This window comes from Gambusia affinis, linkage group LG05 (assembly GCF_019740435.1).
Source record: "Gambusia affinis linkage group LG05, SWU_Gaff_1.0, whole genome shotgun sequence".
NCBI lineage: Eukaryota > Metazoa > Chordata > Actinopteri > Cyprinodontiformes > Poeciliidae > Gambusia > Gambusia affinis.
Window position 1 is genome coordinate 11,785,288 of NC_057872.1, and position 17,720 is coordinate 11,803,007.

The 17,720-nt window shown below is 35.6% G+C and overlaps 1 protein-coding gene across 1 annotated transcript in view; it reads right to left on the bottom strand.

The window, feature by feature from the left end:
- Positions 1-17,720, bottom strand: part of cdkal1 (CDK5 regulatory subunit associated protein 1-like 1) — a 186,802-nt gene that overhangs the window by 118,467 nt on the left and 50,615 nt on the right. Inside the window, exons 6-7 of the mRNA XM_044117411.1 lie at positions 14,713-14,761; positions 8,224-8,344 (exon numbers count right to left, since the gene is read on the bottom strand). Coding sequence (XP_043973346.1) covers positions 8,224-8,344; positions 14,713-14,761 — 170 coding nt within the window. The remainder of the gene's footprint in view (positions 1-8,223; positions 8,345-14,712; positions 14,762-17,720) is intronic.

The window sequence follows — 17,720 nt, forward strand, 5'->3', positions numbered from 1 at the left end:
AAAAGCATTAAATACTCAGATCACTAATTTCTGAGGTGTAGCTTTTAGGTTCTGCATCTGGACTCGACATCTATGATTACTGACAATCATTTCAAACATTTTACAACCACCTGCTTTTTTGCTGATGAATAGTACAATTTCTATTGCTTGCAAATTGTCATAAAATATCCTCTAGTTTCTCTAAAATATAACTGCTAATGAGTTTCGTCTATAAAATTGATTTACCAAACACCTAAATGCTTCAAACAGATACCAGTGATCTTATTTGAGGATCTAATTTAGCTACCAAACACACTGAATTTCTTTGTATGACATCAAATTGTACCACATATACCATTTAGTAAGTTACTGTTGAAATAAAGACAAGGTATTTTATATGTTCAGCTACAGCCTATATTAAATTAGAATAATCTAACTTATGTTATACATCTACAGAGAGTAGATATCTTTCCACAGGTTCAAACAACACTGGCAATCAGCAGTATTTGCCCTTAAACTACTTATTTCAATCTATGAGCTGCCAGATCATCACTAGCAGCCTGCTAGTAATTCGTCACTTGTTGAGTTAAGGAGAGATCTCAAACCACGAATGTAGTGTCAGTGTCTGTTACATTGAATCATCCGGCCTTCCTGTCTGCCCCGAGGATACACATGATGAAGATGGTTTCTGGCTTAGGGTGAGAGTAGAGGATCATTACCACCAGTGTTTAGCACAACCTCATGCAAATGAACAAGATACTGACAGCCAGAAAAAGCAAGTAGATGGAGAATGGGAACAAGACAGCTAATGAAATGTAACGACCTGTAACACAGTTAGAAATTGTGTGAAAGGAGGGGTGAACGGAAAAAAAGAAAAACTGAAAAGTAGCTCACAAAAATGCTTATATACTGGGTGATTATTAAGTATTTTGGGGCAAGAAAATATTTGATGCACATCAGAGTAAATAGAAACTTTTTACTCAATTCTAAAATATATTTTATAAAAACCTTGTAACCAAGCAACTACAAGTAAACTTTGAGGGATGAAAAATGCATTAAATTGCCCTGAAGAATATTAAATTCTCCATGTTCTGGACAGAAACAGCTTCTACTTGTTCTTATTGCTCTGCTGACATGTCACACAATGAATAAACAGGTCTGCACTTATTCGACTCAAACATCTACAAAGTCTTGCAATTGGACTCTTCGTGCCCCTACAGAGCAGCTTTTTTGCTTTGTTCTTTTTTCACAGAGAGCTGAAGTTGAGTAGCAGCGTTCACTGTTGCAGAGTAATATTCACCAACAATGTGCTCTATGATTTTGATGAGTGTCTAGTATTAACAGTGGAGATGGGAAGAAAGATTAAATCAAAACGTGACCTCACAACAACCCGTGACAGAGTAGTTCATTTCTTTGATCCAGAAAGAAGCACATCTTTGCAGAAAAAGTACACTGTAAGGAGCTCCAACTTTAGTGCACTGAAGTTTTCTTAGTATTGGATCCGAATGCGATATAAAGGAAATATATGACTGGTATCATACTGTGAGTTCCACACTGATCTATACAGCCACAGAGTTGTATTGCTGCAGTCATTTGCCATAGATTTCTGAACCCAAAGTCAATTTTTTTTGTGCCCACATGGAACCAAAAATCTGCTATTGAGGTTTAACAACCATTAAAAAAATTACATATTTTATAGATCTGTCATCATTTGAAGCAGTTTAGAAATAGTTGCTAAAAGAGAAAAAAAACGATTTATTATTTGTTTTGGGTCCACACTGATTGTTATATTAAGAACCTAAACAGTGATACATTAGCATTTTTTTTGTGATTTTGATGATTATGGCGTACGGATAATGAAAACCCAAAATGCTGTGTCTCAGAAAATCAAAATATTATAGAAAATGTCATTAATGGAAACTTAAGGTGTCACACTCATATCAGCTAATTAACTCAAAACACCTGCAAAGGTTTCATGAGCCTTTAAGCAGTCACTCTCTGAGTTAGACGGTCATCAACACCCTTCACAAGGACAGTAAGCCACAAAAGGTCATTGCTGAAGAAGATGGTTGGAATACTAGCCAGGGACAACAAACTTTGCATTCCCAGCCACTCATGAACCAGAGAGGCAGTCAGAGGCAGTAGGGAGAAAATAAGTTGGACTATGAAATAAATTCTGCATTTTATTTGGAAATCAAGGTCCCAGGGTATCAAAGAAGAGCAATGAGGGACAAAATCCATAATATTGGATGTCCTGTGAGAAGTTTCCACAATCAGTGTTAGAAATTGTGTGAATGTCATGTCATTTTGGGGTGCCGTGTCATGCTGATGTTGGTCCAATGTGTTTTTTGAAGTCCACAGTCAGTGCAGCCATCTACCAGTACATTCTACAGCAGGGGTGGGCACTCCTGGTCCTCGAGGGCCGGTGTCCTGCAACTTTTAGATGCATCTCTACTTCAACACACCTGAGTCAAATAATGAGGTCATTAGCAGGACTCTGGAGAACCTGACTGCATTTGGGAGGTGATTCAGCTGTTGGATTCAGGCGTGTTGGACAAGGGAGACATCTAAGAGTTGCAGGGCACTGGGCCTCAAGGACCAGGAGTGCCCACCCCTGTTCTACACCATTTGATGCTTCCCTTTTCATATAAGCCTTATGGAGATGTTGATTTTGTTTTCCAGCAGGACTCTGCCGAAGATACACCATCATGGTGCTCCTGTTCTTGATTGGCCAGCAAACTGCTCTGACCTGAACCCTACAAAAAATCTATGGGCTGTTGTCAAAACCAAGATGAACTGAAGGCAGCTATCACAGCAATCTGGGCTTCCATTAAACCTAAGCATTTCCACAGGCTGATGGTGTCTATGTGATGCCACATTAATGCAGTAACTCTTGCAAGAGGAGACGCAAACAAGTATTGAGTATAAGTGTTAGTATTACACTAATAATAGTGTTGAAATGTACACACTTAAAAGTGTGTACATTTTCAAGTGTGTACATAAAAATGTACACTGTTCAAAAATCTGACATTTGTGCTTAAAACATACGGTTTTGATTGGTCTAATTTGATATTCAGATATTCTGAAACCCTAAATTATGGTTTTTTATAAAATTGAAATTTTTTACTCTGTTAATGAATCTATAAATTTTTTTATATACATGTACTAAAACATTTAATAAAACTACTAAAATTTACGAATTCAGATGAAGTTTTGTTTGGTTCTTGTATAGTTTTTGTGAACTGAATCTTATACTAAAGCTTTTGTTAATGTATGTATGATAAAAGAGATTTTCTAATAACTAAGCTAATAGCCCAAGAGAAGGTTGATGATGTTCCTTTATTACAAAGCCAGAGGCTACTGAAGTCCTAGCTGGACTAAGTTGAATGTGTTTTCTGATGGGTGCTAAAATTACCTTAGTAAAAAAAAAGAAGCCAATCTAATTTGGATTTAATAGGTGCAAATGAAATTAATATGCAATCTAATGAAACTAATATTGTGAATCAATTTGAACACAAAATTAAATTTTCATGGTTGGTCCCAAGTGAGATACTATGCTATAGTGTTGTGAGGAACTGCGGTAATAAAGTGAATATGATAATAAAGAAGGTTCATCTGTCATACCCAGACAGTGTGCAGAGTAATTTGAAAGGAGAAATGGGTTTTGTGCAAGAAAATTAATCTTCAGATAATCATTGTCTACACTGAAAAGTATCTGAAGGTTTTAGAAGTGTAACAAAAAAGTATTTTGTGTTCTCTGGTGGTTCCCTTTCACCTTGATTTAAACATTTTGTCAACTTCTGACTATCTTAGTTCATACAAGGATGAACTGATGTAGCAGTACTAAATATAAACTCTGAACACTTTGAGAAACTGAATATTTTGAGTCTGACTAAACAAAGTTAGTAGCATATATTTATAGCAAACTTTTTTAATGTGTGGACTCAGCAACATAACAGGAACTTAAAACAAAAATGATTAACTGGAAGTAGTTAATTTTTCAGGTTTTCTGTGCACTAGAGTTGTGGAATTAATCTAAGTCATAATTTTACACAAGTATCTTTTAGTTGAACCTAAATTCGTTCACCTTTAATCTCATGTAAATTATTTAAGATTAAAGTATTTTAAGGACTGAAACTCCCTGCGGATAAACTCCAATCCAAAGGAAAACATCAGTTTGACATTTAGCAAGACAACGTGAGCAAGAAAGCTTAAATGATTCCACATGCTCATACAAAGACAAATTAGCAACAAATCAGAGAAAGGCCACACGCATAACAGTTCTTTGTGATGCAGGGAGAGTTTGGATGAATGAGTGATTTTGTAGATGTGAATACCACTTGCTGAACAAGTATCTCTGTTTCAGCAGCTGACAAATATAACCAATGATGTCACCACCATCTCGGGCAGATGCAATCAAAACAGATTTTCTAAAAAAGAAAAGGCACATAAAGAACTCATTCTGTCTCATTTTTCCCTCATTTCCTGACATGAAAACCACATCAAATTAGGGACACAAGTTTCGAAATATCCTGAACAAAAAACTGCCTTTAGCTTACATTTTTAGTATTTAAAGGTCTATTTTTTGGGGAAACTTGGTGAACAATTAATTTATCTTGTCAAGCACGTGTGTAAATCCACTGTTTCACATGCAACATTCTAGTGTCAAGAGCAAAACATTGAGCTTTATTTGCAGCCAGTTGGACACTCTTGGAAAAAAAAAAAGAGGGCACACAGAGTCCCTGCTGGATGGAGTCTGCTAAAAGACTAACATCGGTGTATCGTATTCTCCAATACAGCGCAGCACAGAACGATTAACAACTCGTGCTTTGAGGTACTTAAAAAAAATAAATACAAAAAGTAAAAAGCGATTACAAGCTTGATCACTACAATAGTAATAATAGTAATTATTATTATTATTATTCGTTGCGGAAGAAAAGATGGATAATTACTCTTAGAATGGCTTGGGAGCACATACTTGGACATTTGAAGTCTCCATCACCTCCCTCTTTTAGAAAAAAAAAAAAAAAAAAAAGATTTTTTCCAAGATTATTTCAAGATGTCTTTTTCAGCCCTGAAATTGTTGTTTGTGATGTTTTAAAGAGACATTCAAAGTAAGAGTGCTCAGATTGAAATGGTATTAAGAGATCTCTGCAGTACAAACAGGACCAACAATGAGCTCCAGGGGCAAGAGTCAAGAGGACTTAACATGACTGAAATAAAGACATAGAAAGGCCTTTTCTTTAAAATATTTAAATGGAAAAATAAACCATCTTTGAGGAAGACATGATTTGTGAAAACCAGAGCAGAACAGTTTGAGCGTAGCAGTGGAGCTTTTATAGGTTTGTGACAAGTCTCTTATGAAAAAGAAACGTGAATTGAAAGGTTTGAAAGCCTCTTCTAGTGAAAGCATCAGACATATCAAATAAACGTTAAAACAGAAACCAATCAGGGGTGTTCAGAGAGAAATCTGTTGAAAGAATGTTAGAAGTAAAGGTCTTCAATTTTTCAAGAGGACAGAAGCATGAGGTACAGATCTCACATCACCTTATGCCAACTGGAAGGGAGATAGTTTTAATTAATAATAAAATTTTATTAATAATAAATCCCAACCTAAAACAAAGTAAATACCATCATTATGACCTCTAATCTGCTAGTACAAAAATAACTTAAAAGGTGGAACACAACTGGCAGTAAGACAGAGCAAACCTGCTTTGAGAACACAAAACTAATACAAATGGAGTGTTTTTGGCAAATACTCTACAGCGTATTTGTTGGAAAAATTTTGTGTACCTGTATCTAAGGCAATGCTTGAGAGAACACAATGGATATTACAAAAGTCACCTTTGACTGAGGTTGAATTACAACAATATTTAGTAATATGTCAGACATGCAGTGCCTAACCCTGAATGTCTCAGTAAGACTCCTGAGTAGGGGGACATCTAACTAGCGTTTAAAGAGGGCTAAAAATAAAAACTATTAAAAATTATTGTCACAAATATCAAAACCCAGGTGGGAAGCAGGCTGGAATACAAAGTGAGTGGCTCATGACACGGAAGTCGTAGAGTGACGTAACCATAAATGCATAAGACACAAAAGCAGTTCTGTTAAATTCAGAAGCTCTAATCACGACAACAGCAAATGTAATTTACTGTGTCTAAATTTTATATATACTGTGTTTGAAGCACAGCGTAAACATGCAAGCAGTAGACGTCACCACAATACACACAAAAAATTTGATGTGTGTATATGTCTGCATCATGCCAGTACATTGTTCTACATGTTTCAAAGATGTTCTGTCTTAGATGCTCGACATAACTCAAAAGGTTTCACAAACAATGATTTAAGATATTGTATGTATTTATTTACAAAAATGGCTGATATAGTTTCAATGTTGATTAACTATAAAATTACAAAGCAAAGAATCAAATCTTCATAAAAGCATTAACTGCATTGTTTTCAAAATAAAGATTTAAAAAAAAAAAATCTATAAAACAGGCAATTGCTGCAGACTACTAATTTAAAATGCAGTTTTGAAGAAAACTGCCCCTTTTTTAGCTTCCTGACCTGAGCAGCTGTCTTACATTAACAGAGATCCCCACATGAGAAATTTTGCACTAAAAATGGGTTATACGGTGTTAAAAGCTGGCAAAGTCAGCTAACAACAGCTGGCACTATACTAAGACATTAAGTTGCTAATAGCTGATGTACCCATCTAATGAAGAAACCCTGCAAAACTAAGTCATAGTTCTGCACAAACAGCTGACTGAATAAAATTGGCTCATTTTAGGCGATGATTGGTTCACACAGTAAAAATGCACAAGACAGAAGAAAAGACGGAGGGCAACTAAAATATAAATGTCTCATTTAGAAATTGGATTGGTTCCCAAAAAGGTTCTAAAGTACAGATTCATAAAAACTGTTTTTTAATATGTTGCACTTACAACATATAATGTGGGAGTTTAATCTTTTCCTTATAATGACTGGTAATAAATATTTAAGCACGCAAAGGTCCCCCAATAACAAGCATAAAGATGTACGTTGATTAGATTTATTGCTACAAAGTCAAGCATCTCCAGCATTATGATAACGACCAAAGTAATCATAAAACACCAATTCTAGTTATATAGGTGTAATAAATAATGGGTCATGACCTAAAGAAAAGCCCACATTTCTCTTTGGAGGTTGCTCTCTCTGTTAAATGCTATTATAATAAGCTAAGAGGGTTCAAGGACATTAGCAGAAATTCCTGAGAAATTATCGAACTATCAAACAGAGAAAAAAAAAAAAGTAGTCCAAGGCTTCTTGGAAAGGAAAGAAAAAAAAAAAAAAATCACAACTCTGGGATTCTGGGTTTAAACTCTGGGTTTTACTGGGACCCTGCAAAAATGCTGGGAATGTGTCATTTGGTTAAAAACACATATTTAAAAAAAAAAAAAATCCTGTCTTTCCTAAAGGAACACAAGTAATATATCTGTAACATTTCCTTCATTGTGGTAGAGGGTCACCTTTACGTCAGGTAACTGATGGGTTACCACCAGTAGAAGTCCAGCATTGTGGGATTGGTCTGGTATAACTGTTCTTAACAGAAACAAACATGTTTGTGTAAGCGCAGTGAAATTAGCCTATAAAAATGTGTCAGCGTTTGTTCATGCTAACATCTAAAAACAAGAATGTCTCCCCCTTTGTTCTTGAATTGTCAAAATTGGAAAACATATCTATATGAATAATAAGACCTCAATGGATCGCTAAATGGTGTGTGAAAAGTAATGTATTTTTAATATTTCAACAATTTATTCTTTTATGGTAAAGTATTCGAAATTCAACAGATATGGTTTTGACATATACAGCAACAAAAACTGTAATAAATAATATACAATATTCCAGCTCTAAAAATAAGTGCAACCGAGCCAGCATATCCCTCTGCTCCTATTACAGGAAAAAAGGTCCTGCGCTTGTTTTCTGTCTATTAAAGTTCATTTGCATTTAAGAAATAGGATTATATGTAGAAATGTATAGTCACATACTACACAAATCCAAAGCAAAGCCTGTAAATGGATAAAATTAGAGGCACAACAAACAGCCCGGAGGAGCTGTGAGGCTGAACAAATAAAGCCGGAGAGCACCCAAACATACACACATACACACACAGTGAACTGTAACAGCAGGGAGCACTGGAGCAGAATTCAGATAAAGCTGAATATTTTATGAGCTGTGTTCTCTGTTTGCAACTCTGAGTCCTACCCAGTGTTAATGGAGATGATTTCAATCAGAGGGTTCTTCCTAATCTTCGGCAAGTCCAATCTCGCACCTCCAAGTCTCCTTCCGCCATCTTTCTTCTGACCCAGCAGGCGAACAGAGTGACCTGGTGACACATGATGACAAATCAAACTTTACTATGCTAAGAATCTTAGCATATCAGGTAAAGTAAACTAAAAATAAAGCTCATCATTCAATTATTTGGACAAAATTATTTTGCAGTGCAATTACTAGCAGAACGTGTACAAATGAAGGTTGTTCAATATCAGAAAAAGATCAGTCACACTTCAGAAATGAAGGCACACACTAGCTGCACTCTGTCTTCATAGACGCTCAAACATGCTGTATAAGCAATCATGATTATTACTACACACTACAACCATATGTCCTGCAACAATCCGTTAGCGTCCATGGTAAAGTAGTCCTTGGCTTTGGCATGAATATATGCCATAAACAAAAAGAGGAGCATTTTGAAAGATATTTGTTACATCTTTAATGAAACTAAAAGCTGTCTTAGAAAGCATTACACTATAAAGCCTGAAAATCTTTAAACCAGAAACACACCATAATCTCAAAATTCCACAAACATAAATACTGTGAAAGTTGGTCAATGTCATAGCTTACAATTTTGATCAATTCCATAAACAATGCAATAATTGCCAACCCATACTCCAAATATGTCTGTGCACAGCAGAGTGATAATGCTGGTTAATTCCAGAGAACGATTACATGTGCCTGCATGCAGTCAACATTTTTAGTTTTATAAATCTTATTACTTTTGTCTTGAGTGGCCTTTATGTCATGTGTTTGTACCCAGGGTCAGGATACAAAAGCTTTCAATCTTCTGTGCTTTTAGCTTACTTGTGCTGGATATTTCTGTTTTAAAGTTCGTGTTGTCTTGATTTTGGTCACAGGAAGTAAAATAACTACTGCTTTATGAAAAATGATTGGTCTACGGCAAAATAACAACTCAGAATGTTCAATTCTTCAAATCTGATTCAAGGTAAAGACAGTCTCACCCTCCTAATATAACCTAGGGAGATGTACTGTAGATCATTAAGTTTTTCTGTGTGCTTTGAGCACCAAACTAAATTCAAAGCAATGTTTTTGCTTTGGAAAGTATTTGACTTGACTTGAAAGACCATGCATTTGGGACATGAGACATAATATACATTGTGGTAAGTAGGGCACCAATTTGCATAAATTAATTCCTATAATTATTTTCAAGCTATTACAACTGCAGACAATGAAGGGTACACGTGAATTAATGAATCGCTCCAATTACAGTTTTCTGCTTCATTCAGATTTTATATTAGGTACAAACTGCTTCTACAATGTGATGCATAATTTTGGGGGCTATTGGAAAGCTACAAACATAATTGAAAATTTACCAATGTCCATATTTTGATGAGTGTAAATAAAATAATGAAGCCTCCTTACTCTACCATCCAACAGGGTACCAGCTGTAGGTGTGCAAAATGGAGGCACTGAGGGAAGGAATTGTCTTCCTGTTTTCATCCGCTCTACATGAGTCTCCAGGGAGGGAGGGATCAGGCTGGGAAGCACAGTTATCAATTGGTAGATAAAAATGACAATCTGCCCCAGTGGAGGACAAAGAGCCAATCAGTGAGGCGTGACTGCTCGTAATATCCCAGAACAAGCAAGGAAATGAGTAACGTTCCCCAGTGGAAAACAGCTGAGACTTTGAGCACATTTGGCTGTCCTTTCTTCAAGATCTTGGAGTCTACATGCAAGGATGGAAAAAGGACACAAAACTGTTGTATGTTCATATATTATATGTTCATATAGTCTATTTTTTATTGCTAACCAATTAAAAGCTGAACATATGAGCAAACCTCTCCTGATAAAAAGACGCTACTACTGCATTTAAGTGATATTTAATGGTAAAAATAAGGGAAAAAATTTATTTCAATTTGCTTCAAAATGCAGCATAAATAAACTATCTAAATGTATAATTAGTTGGGATATATCGGGAGAAAGCAATTACCTAAATTACCTTGGTGGTGGATGTTGCAGATGTTTCTCCAATTATAAAAATAAAACCCCCGAAAATGAACAGAATTTGTGAATGTGACCACAGACCGAGACTCGGGAAATAATCTCAATACCAGCAGGGAATCACTCCAGGAATATTTCCAAAGCCTAATTCAATTTGAGAGCCAGGGCGTGCATAAATGAGGGGCAACAAATAAAATAGCCATCATGAGTTGCTGAACAAAAGAAAGAAAGCTTCCCCATTTATCATTTCAATTACAAAGCTTAGAGAGGCCAACTGTTGTGACATCACCACACAGAAAAAGACACATCATTGTGTCACATTTTCTTGATATTGATTGTGCTCTTCCCCATTCCTCTTGTGCACCTTTTCCAATCTGCCCTTGTTCCTTTCTCCTGATCATAAATACAGACCGACATAAATCTTTCTGTGCAGTCATAAGGGCCCATTAAAACATTACAGAGAGAATGAGGAAAAGGGTATACAGGTGAATGAATACAATATGGCAAAAAAAATATGAAAGATGAACAAGACAGCAGGATGGATGGATGAACAGAGGCAGATTTCTGAAAGGATGACCTGTGGACCTGTGTGTGATGTCTTTTAAGTGGTTGGTCCTGTTGTGCTCACTCCTTCGACTGAAAATCAGTGAGTAGGAATTAAGGGGGATGGGGACAGTTGGGAACTGAAGAAAATGAGGAGGGAGAAAAAATGTTCCCATATTTTCCCAATGTAACCTTTTGTACAGTGATGTGTCTCCAGCTGGAAAAGAAATCTGTTTAATGCTTTTTTTAAAATACATTTTTCTATTTATGTACCATATTTTACAAATTAAAAGTCACTTTTTGTCATAGTTCGGCTGGTTCTGCGACTTAGTCAGGTACACCTGCATGCAATATACTGCATGCAAGTTATTTTTAATGTTGCAAATTAAGAAAGACATATCTACAGAAAAAAAACATTTTTGCATAATTCATATCAATTTGAAACTTTATCACAAGTAATTACAAATAACACCTCCTAATAGTTTTGTTAGGTACTAGTATGAGATTAGCAATGCATAATTTTTTTTATAGTTGGAACAAACAATGCCAAATAACTTAGCTGGCCTGCATTTTAATAATTTCAAATGTTTAAAACAAAATCTTTTAAGTTGTCTTTCAACTGCAAGATGTTTGCATTGAATTTAATTATAAATTGATGAAGGACTTCTGACCTTTTTTTAATTCTTGTTAAATTGGTATGAACCTCTATTTTGGGAAAATTTTATTGTAGATATTTGTTTTGATAAACTTTCATTCTGCCACCGTGAACTTGTGTACTCAATGGTGAACATGAACGTAGAACCAACTAAAGCCTTGCGATGTTCCTTAATGCAAAGTGTTTGAAAAGAGCTTAAACATCAGCAAAGCTTAAAAGCTTTGAAGCTTGACAGGTACAAACTCCACACAGCTTCATCATGTGGTTTTTTTAGAGAGGCTCACAGAGCATTAAAAAACTCCTCTACATTTCTTCTGATCACTTTCTACAAATGTGAATATATTTGCTTGTCTTCTTATAGAAAATCTTAATTTCCTTTTCCTTATCATATGTACTTTATTTCCTTCGGCACTGACATTTGCAAACAATGTGTTTATAATGGTGAACCAACATCAAAAGGTTATGTGGGCAGCATTTTACCTTCACACATACATAAGCTTTCCTACTTTTTTCTATTCCAACCATTTTATTAATAAAACTTTGCTGTTTCTGGTCACAAAAAAGATGTTGATGAAGGACTAATCTCCAAAACAAATTAACAATGTTTAATTTTGTATTTGTAATAGCACAATTAAAATAATTTTGCCCAACTTTGGTGTGAGCCTCTTAAAACATTTTACTGCTTATTTAAAAAGTGTTTTCTTCTTCCTAAACAGAATTTCCATATTTATTGGCTGTGCACAGCAAAAAAACAAAAAAAAAAAACAAAACAAAAAAAAAAAAAACAGGAAATCCAGCCATTTTTCCTTTTAGAGAAGTAAATCCCACAGTTGTCAATGTTTCATTTTTATGTATGTGCCAGCAGGGTAAAAAAAAGTACTAAGGGTAGTCACAGCTGTGTCCACAGTTAAAGAGTAAATTAGCATCTGGCACAGTTAAAAAAATCTATCTGTGTAAGCAAACTTGGAACAATGAAAGCCCTCTAACACCCACCAAACCATTAATGCTGTAAAATGGTTAGCAACACAAGACTGAGCAGCGGTAATTGTAATTTGTGCAACTGTATAAATTATGTCAATACATACTAATTAAACCCAACTGAGGTATTGCAAGGCACTTTCACAGGCATACAGAAATGATATACACTGATTTTTTTTTCTGAACAGAATGGACAGTTTCACTGCCTAAAGTTCATAAAAACATAGTGTGTACTTGTGTCATGTGGAAAACAGACCAGCAAGCAATTCTGGCTCAGAAAAGACATGCAACTATTACCAGTTCATTGACGTTAGTATTTTAGTAGCCATTACGAAAGGCAAATCCCCCATCTTAAAGGGTTTATGCTCAGGCCTCCGAGACAAGAAAACAGCTCTCAGTTTATACGAGGTCATAAAGGACTGTAATGATACTGGGGAAATTGGTTTCTGTGGAGGAGTTGATGGTGGGAGGAGAAAGAGAGAAGGTAAAATGTGACAGGGGGGGGGGGGGGAAACTGGATCAAAAAATGCTTGGAAGAGGGTGCAAATGGGAAATAGAAGGGAAGGGTTAAACCAGAAAAAAAACCTTAATCAGAAAGAAGGAAGGGGTGGGAAGCATCGGATATGCATCCTCACATACGCAATAACTATAAGCAGGCAATTTAAAGGTGATGGCATATTTTAACAATCAAGCCTTAGTTCAGCTGTCCTTCATTAAAATGAAGCCTGCAGTGCACACTGATAGACTTACACAAGCAGCTCAAACTCAATCTGTTCTTTATTAGAAAAACAGCTGGGGGTGTATGACAGCTTGACTGGACTCCCTCACTGGAAACTCTCTGACCTTCATTAAACTCTTAAGTGCAGTGGTTCACTAACAGTTTAAATGGATGACCTAATCAGTGACATGTGAGCCTGTCAATAAGCTTAACACACAAAAAAGATATTTTTAACAAGCACCTCAGTCAGCTAAACCAATATTAATTACAAACACATTTTCCCATCATTAATCTTCAAAATGTAAGAATGCTGATATGCATTTGCTTAAAAAACTAAAAATGATCTCATCATAAGACACTTATTTAAATGGTATGAAAGATGTTAAAATAATGCAGAGTAATAATTAGGGCACTCTTCTTAATTCATGAGATGGTCACTTAAATCACTTTCTGCACTAATGCTCTGTTGTGCACCCTTTTTTATTGGAAATAGATATGCAGTGTCTTGTAAAAGTATTCATACGGCTCCAACCTTTTCATATTTTGTTGAATTTTTCCAAATAGTTTTCAACACTGGACATAGTGTCCCAACTGCTTTTAGGTATTGACTTGCAACGGTCCAAATATGCTTTGATCTAAACTAGCAGTCTCAAATCTTGGTCCTCAGGGCCCACTGTCCTGCATGTTTGAAATGTTACCCCACAGCAACACACCGATTCATTTGTTTACATTATCTCCTTAGCATGCCTCGAATTGTTGCGGAGCCCCGTTAATCACTCATTCATTTAAGCCATGTGTGCAGCACCAGGGATACACCAATAACATGAACACTCTGAGGACCAAGGTTGAGGACATCTGATCTAAACCATCACCTTGTAGCAATTATTGTATGTTTAGTTCTGCCCTGCTAGATGATGAACCTCTGCTTCAGCCTAAATATCTTTTGCAGCATTCAACAAGGTTTTGTTCCCCAGGATTGTCCTATGTTTAGCTCCACCTAGCCTCCCATCAAAACTGATCAGTTCCTCTGTTCCTGCAGAAGAATATCTTTTTAGCATGATGCATCCACATCCATGTTTCACTGTGTTATTCAGTGTTGTGCAGTAGTAGTTGCCCGTCTGGCTTTATGTTTTCTATGAGGTTTACTTTTTGTGTCATCTGACCAAAGCAGCTTCTTCCATCATACAGTTTGTGCCACACTGCAACTGGAACAACTTATGGGTGCACAAACAGTTTTCTTCTTGCCACTCCTGCATGAAGTGGTTGTCAGTTTGAGGACAACCGACACTCGGTTGTCAACTAATTGTCCAAATCAATCTCTGTAGCTCTTCTAGAGTTTGCGTTCAATTGTCATACTAAAATCCTAATAAAATACATTGAAGTGCATGGCTGAAATGTGGGGGAAAAAAAGTAAGAAAAAAAAATGTCCAAGTCATTTTGATAGGTGAAGGTGTAATTTTAAATTCCAGTTTCTTACAGACTGTTACATATTCATTCAATTTCTGATCTTACACAATCCCATAAATGTGTTTAGCTTGAGTGTCTTTTTGCTAAAAAATACCTTTAACAGCCTCGTCCACTACTTCCACCACTCGATCAATCTGTTGGACCTGCAGCACAGACATCAGGGAATGCATTTATTGATATAGACCAAACAAGCCCACACAGTCAAACACAAGATATTGACAACACACAAACACACATACACTTATCCAAGTTTATTTAAGGTGGATATGTAAATCCACTCTAAGGCAGCATGCAATAAGCAGATAGGCAAACAAGTGTAGAACGATACAATCACAACAAGTTTCTTCCAGTTAGGATTAAGCAATATGGATTTCCTAAATGCCAATTAGTATGTATGTACATAGGCACAGCAGCATGTTTGGTTTGTATTGACCAATGCAATGAAAATGCAGCAGAGTTTTAATGATGTGAAACAAAAGTCAACGAAATATAAGTTGTTGTTTTTTTTTTTTAAAAAAAAAAAGAATAATTGGGAGCATAAAGTAACATATAGGTAATTAAAAAGGTCTTTCAAATGAGATACCAAAAATCTCTCAAACACAATTATTTCTTAAGTAAAAGTCATTCTCCTTTTCATCTTCTAAGTAGACAGAACAATCCTGCAGTTATAGCAGCTTAAGACCCCTAATTCATGCAAAGATAATAAGCATACGCTTGACCACAGCTTAAATTTAATCAGACTGCTAGAAAGCTCAACTATTTTTTAAAGAAGAAATAAAAGTTCACACTGAGCAGTACTTATTTTATTAATTTGCCTCGCTACTCAGTTATTAAGAGCAGTAAAATGAGAACAGTAAAAGGTCATTAAAAAGAAATGCATAGGATCGTAAAGAGGTAAAAAAAATAAATAAATAGCATAATTTTCTTTGACATAATTTCTCCTTTCATTCTCCCAAGCGTTCCTCTAAGTCACTCTCCTCCTCTACTCTCAGAGGTTTGTGGACTTGCCATTGGCTCTGTCTGCCCACAGGTCCATTACCCAGAGTATTTTTCCAAATACATTCACATGGACACACACTGTGCTTTGCAGGCAGCCGTTGCATGCATGTTACACACTGAAATAAAACCTATTTCCTTGTAATAGCCAAGCAATCTGAATCCATTCAGAGCAGCAGCGGGTGTCCCTTTGTACAGTAAAGGTTTGGTAATGCTTACACTTTGCAAACTAATGCAGACCTCCAGTTTCAACTCTGTTTTCAAATCCTACTTTATATTCATAGGATACTCCTTAACTCAAAAACTGAGGAATGTTAAGAACAAATTGAATCCGTCAGATTAGGACTTGAAATAAATATACTGCAAGAAGAAATAGCTTAGATTTTGCCTGTCCTTTTTGTTAAATAGGATTCTTTACCTTTCGCACAACTTTGTACATGACATACATTTATAAAGGCACTGTGTATTATAGTCTAACAAAATGTAAAAAATGAAAGGCTAGATTTATCATCACCTATTGGCAATATCCTGAAGATTTGTAAAATTATCATTGGAAGTAATAAAAAAAAGCAGATTCAGCAGCACAACTACAAGAAATGTGCAATCTTTGGAAAGACTGAATAAGTAGTGGCAAGCTGCGTAAGTGGGTGTGTGTCAGAGTCAGAATGTGACAGGTCTAGTTAAGACAGATGAAACACTGCAGGCTTGCGTGACTGCCTATGTACCTTATACAAGGTGCACTGTCATTCATTCAGACATAAAAACAGGTATACACAAAAAAACAGATGAGGCACAAAGGTCAATTAAAGAGAATAGACTGAAAAGGAAGTACCTTTTTTAAACCTGATCCCTTATCTAGCCGTTAGTGAAATCACAATAGACAAATTCTTAACTTATTTGCATATCATTTGAATAACCCACCAACTGCCAATGCCATTATGCAGCTTATTGTTGGCACCACAAAAACATAAGCCATGTGTATCTTCTCTCATATGCCTCTTTATGTTGCCTGTTCATGCATTAATTCATCTTTAAATGTACAGGCATGAGTAGGAATGTTTATTTAAAAAAATAAATAAATACAAAAATAGAAAAAAATCTATTCTACATGACACTTTTTAAACAGTTCTGAATGGAATGGAAGTCCATACATACAACTTTTTCCAAATGGCATGCTTAAACAGCATGTTTCAGAGATTGTTTCTAAGTTTTCATTGGGAAATAATAACGTTAAGGATCCCATAATTTCAGCAGCTGTTTCAGAGCTGTGATTTTTATCTCAGGTTTAAAATTAAGTGAAGGAACAACATGGATGAAAGCCTAATCCTGGCAGATCCCTGCAAACACAATAGGAGAATGGGAGTGAATGTTTGCCTGTATCAGTCCATAAACCCAACTTACTCATGACAATAAGTTGAGCTCCAAAGGTGAATTTCCCAGTTGTTTACTGCGTCTTAAAATCTTTTGTAGACAAAAGCATGTTTGTTACCCGTAGAAAAGAACTACAATGACTATACTTAATGAGATTTTGCTTGAACGGATAATTATCTAAGCTAGTATTTAAATATAATGTAAAACAATGCTAATACAGCCTTTTTTGTGTAATACAGTGAAACATTTAGGCTGTAGCAGGTCTCGAGTTAACAGCTTCCATTACTAAATCCAATTTTTTAAAGTTTCACTAAACACAATAAGAAAAATGATGAGTAAACAAAAAGACTATATGAATACCACAATGGCACACAAATGCCCAAGTAAGCTATGTTGTGCTCCATTAGTTCATTAGTTCAGTTTCTTAATTTCAACTCTAAAAATTTACTTGATCAAACTGAATCACTGAAAATTTGTATAAATAAGAGCTTTATAAAAACCAGATGTCAGAAATGTGGTTACGGATCTCTGATTAGATCATTCTTAAAGTAGCAGTATTATGCATTTTCCAGGAATACAGTGTCATTTTATAGCACAATCAAGTACCTATGTTAACTTCAATTGTCATAAAAGTGTCTTATCAAATATAACTTAAAAGAAAACTGAATTAATAATTTAACACCTTGAAATTGGGCATGTCTTCTTAAAATCTCCTGCTCTCATTGGAACTCCGCC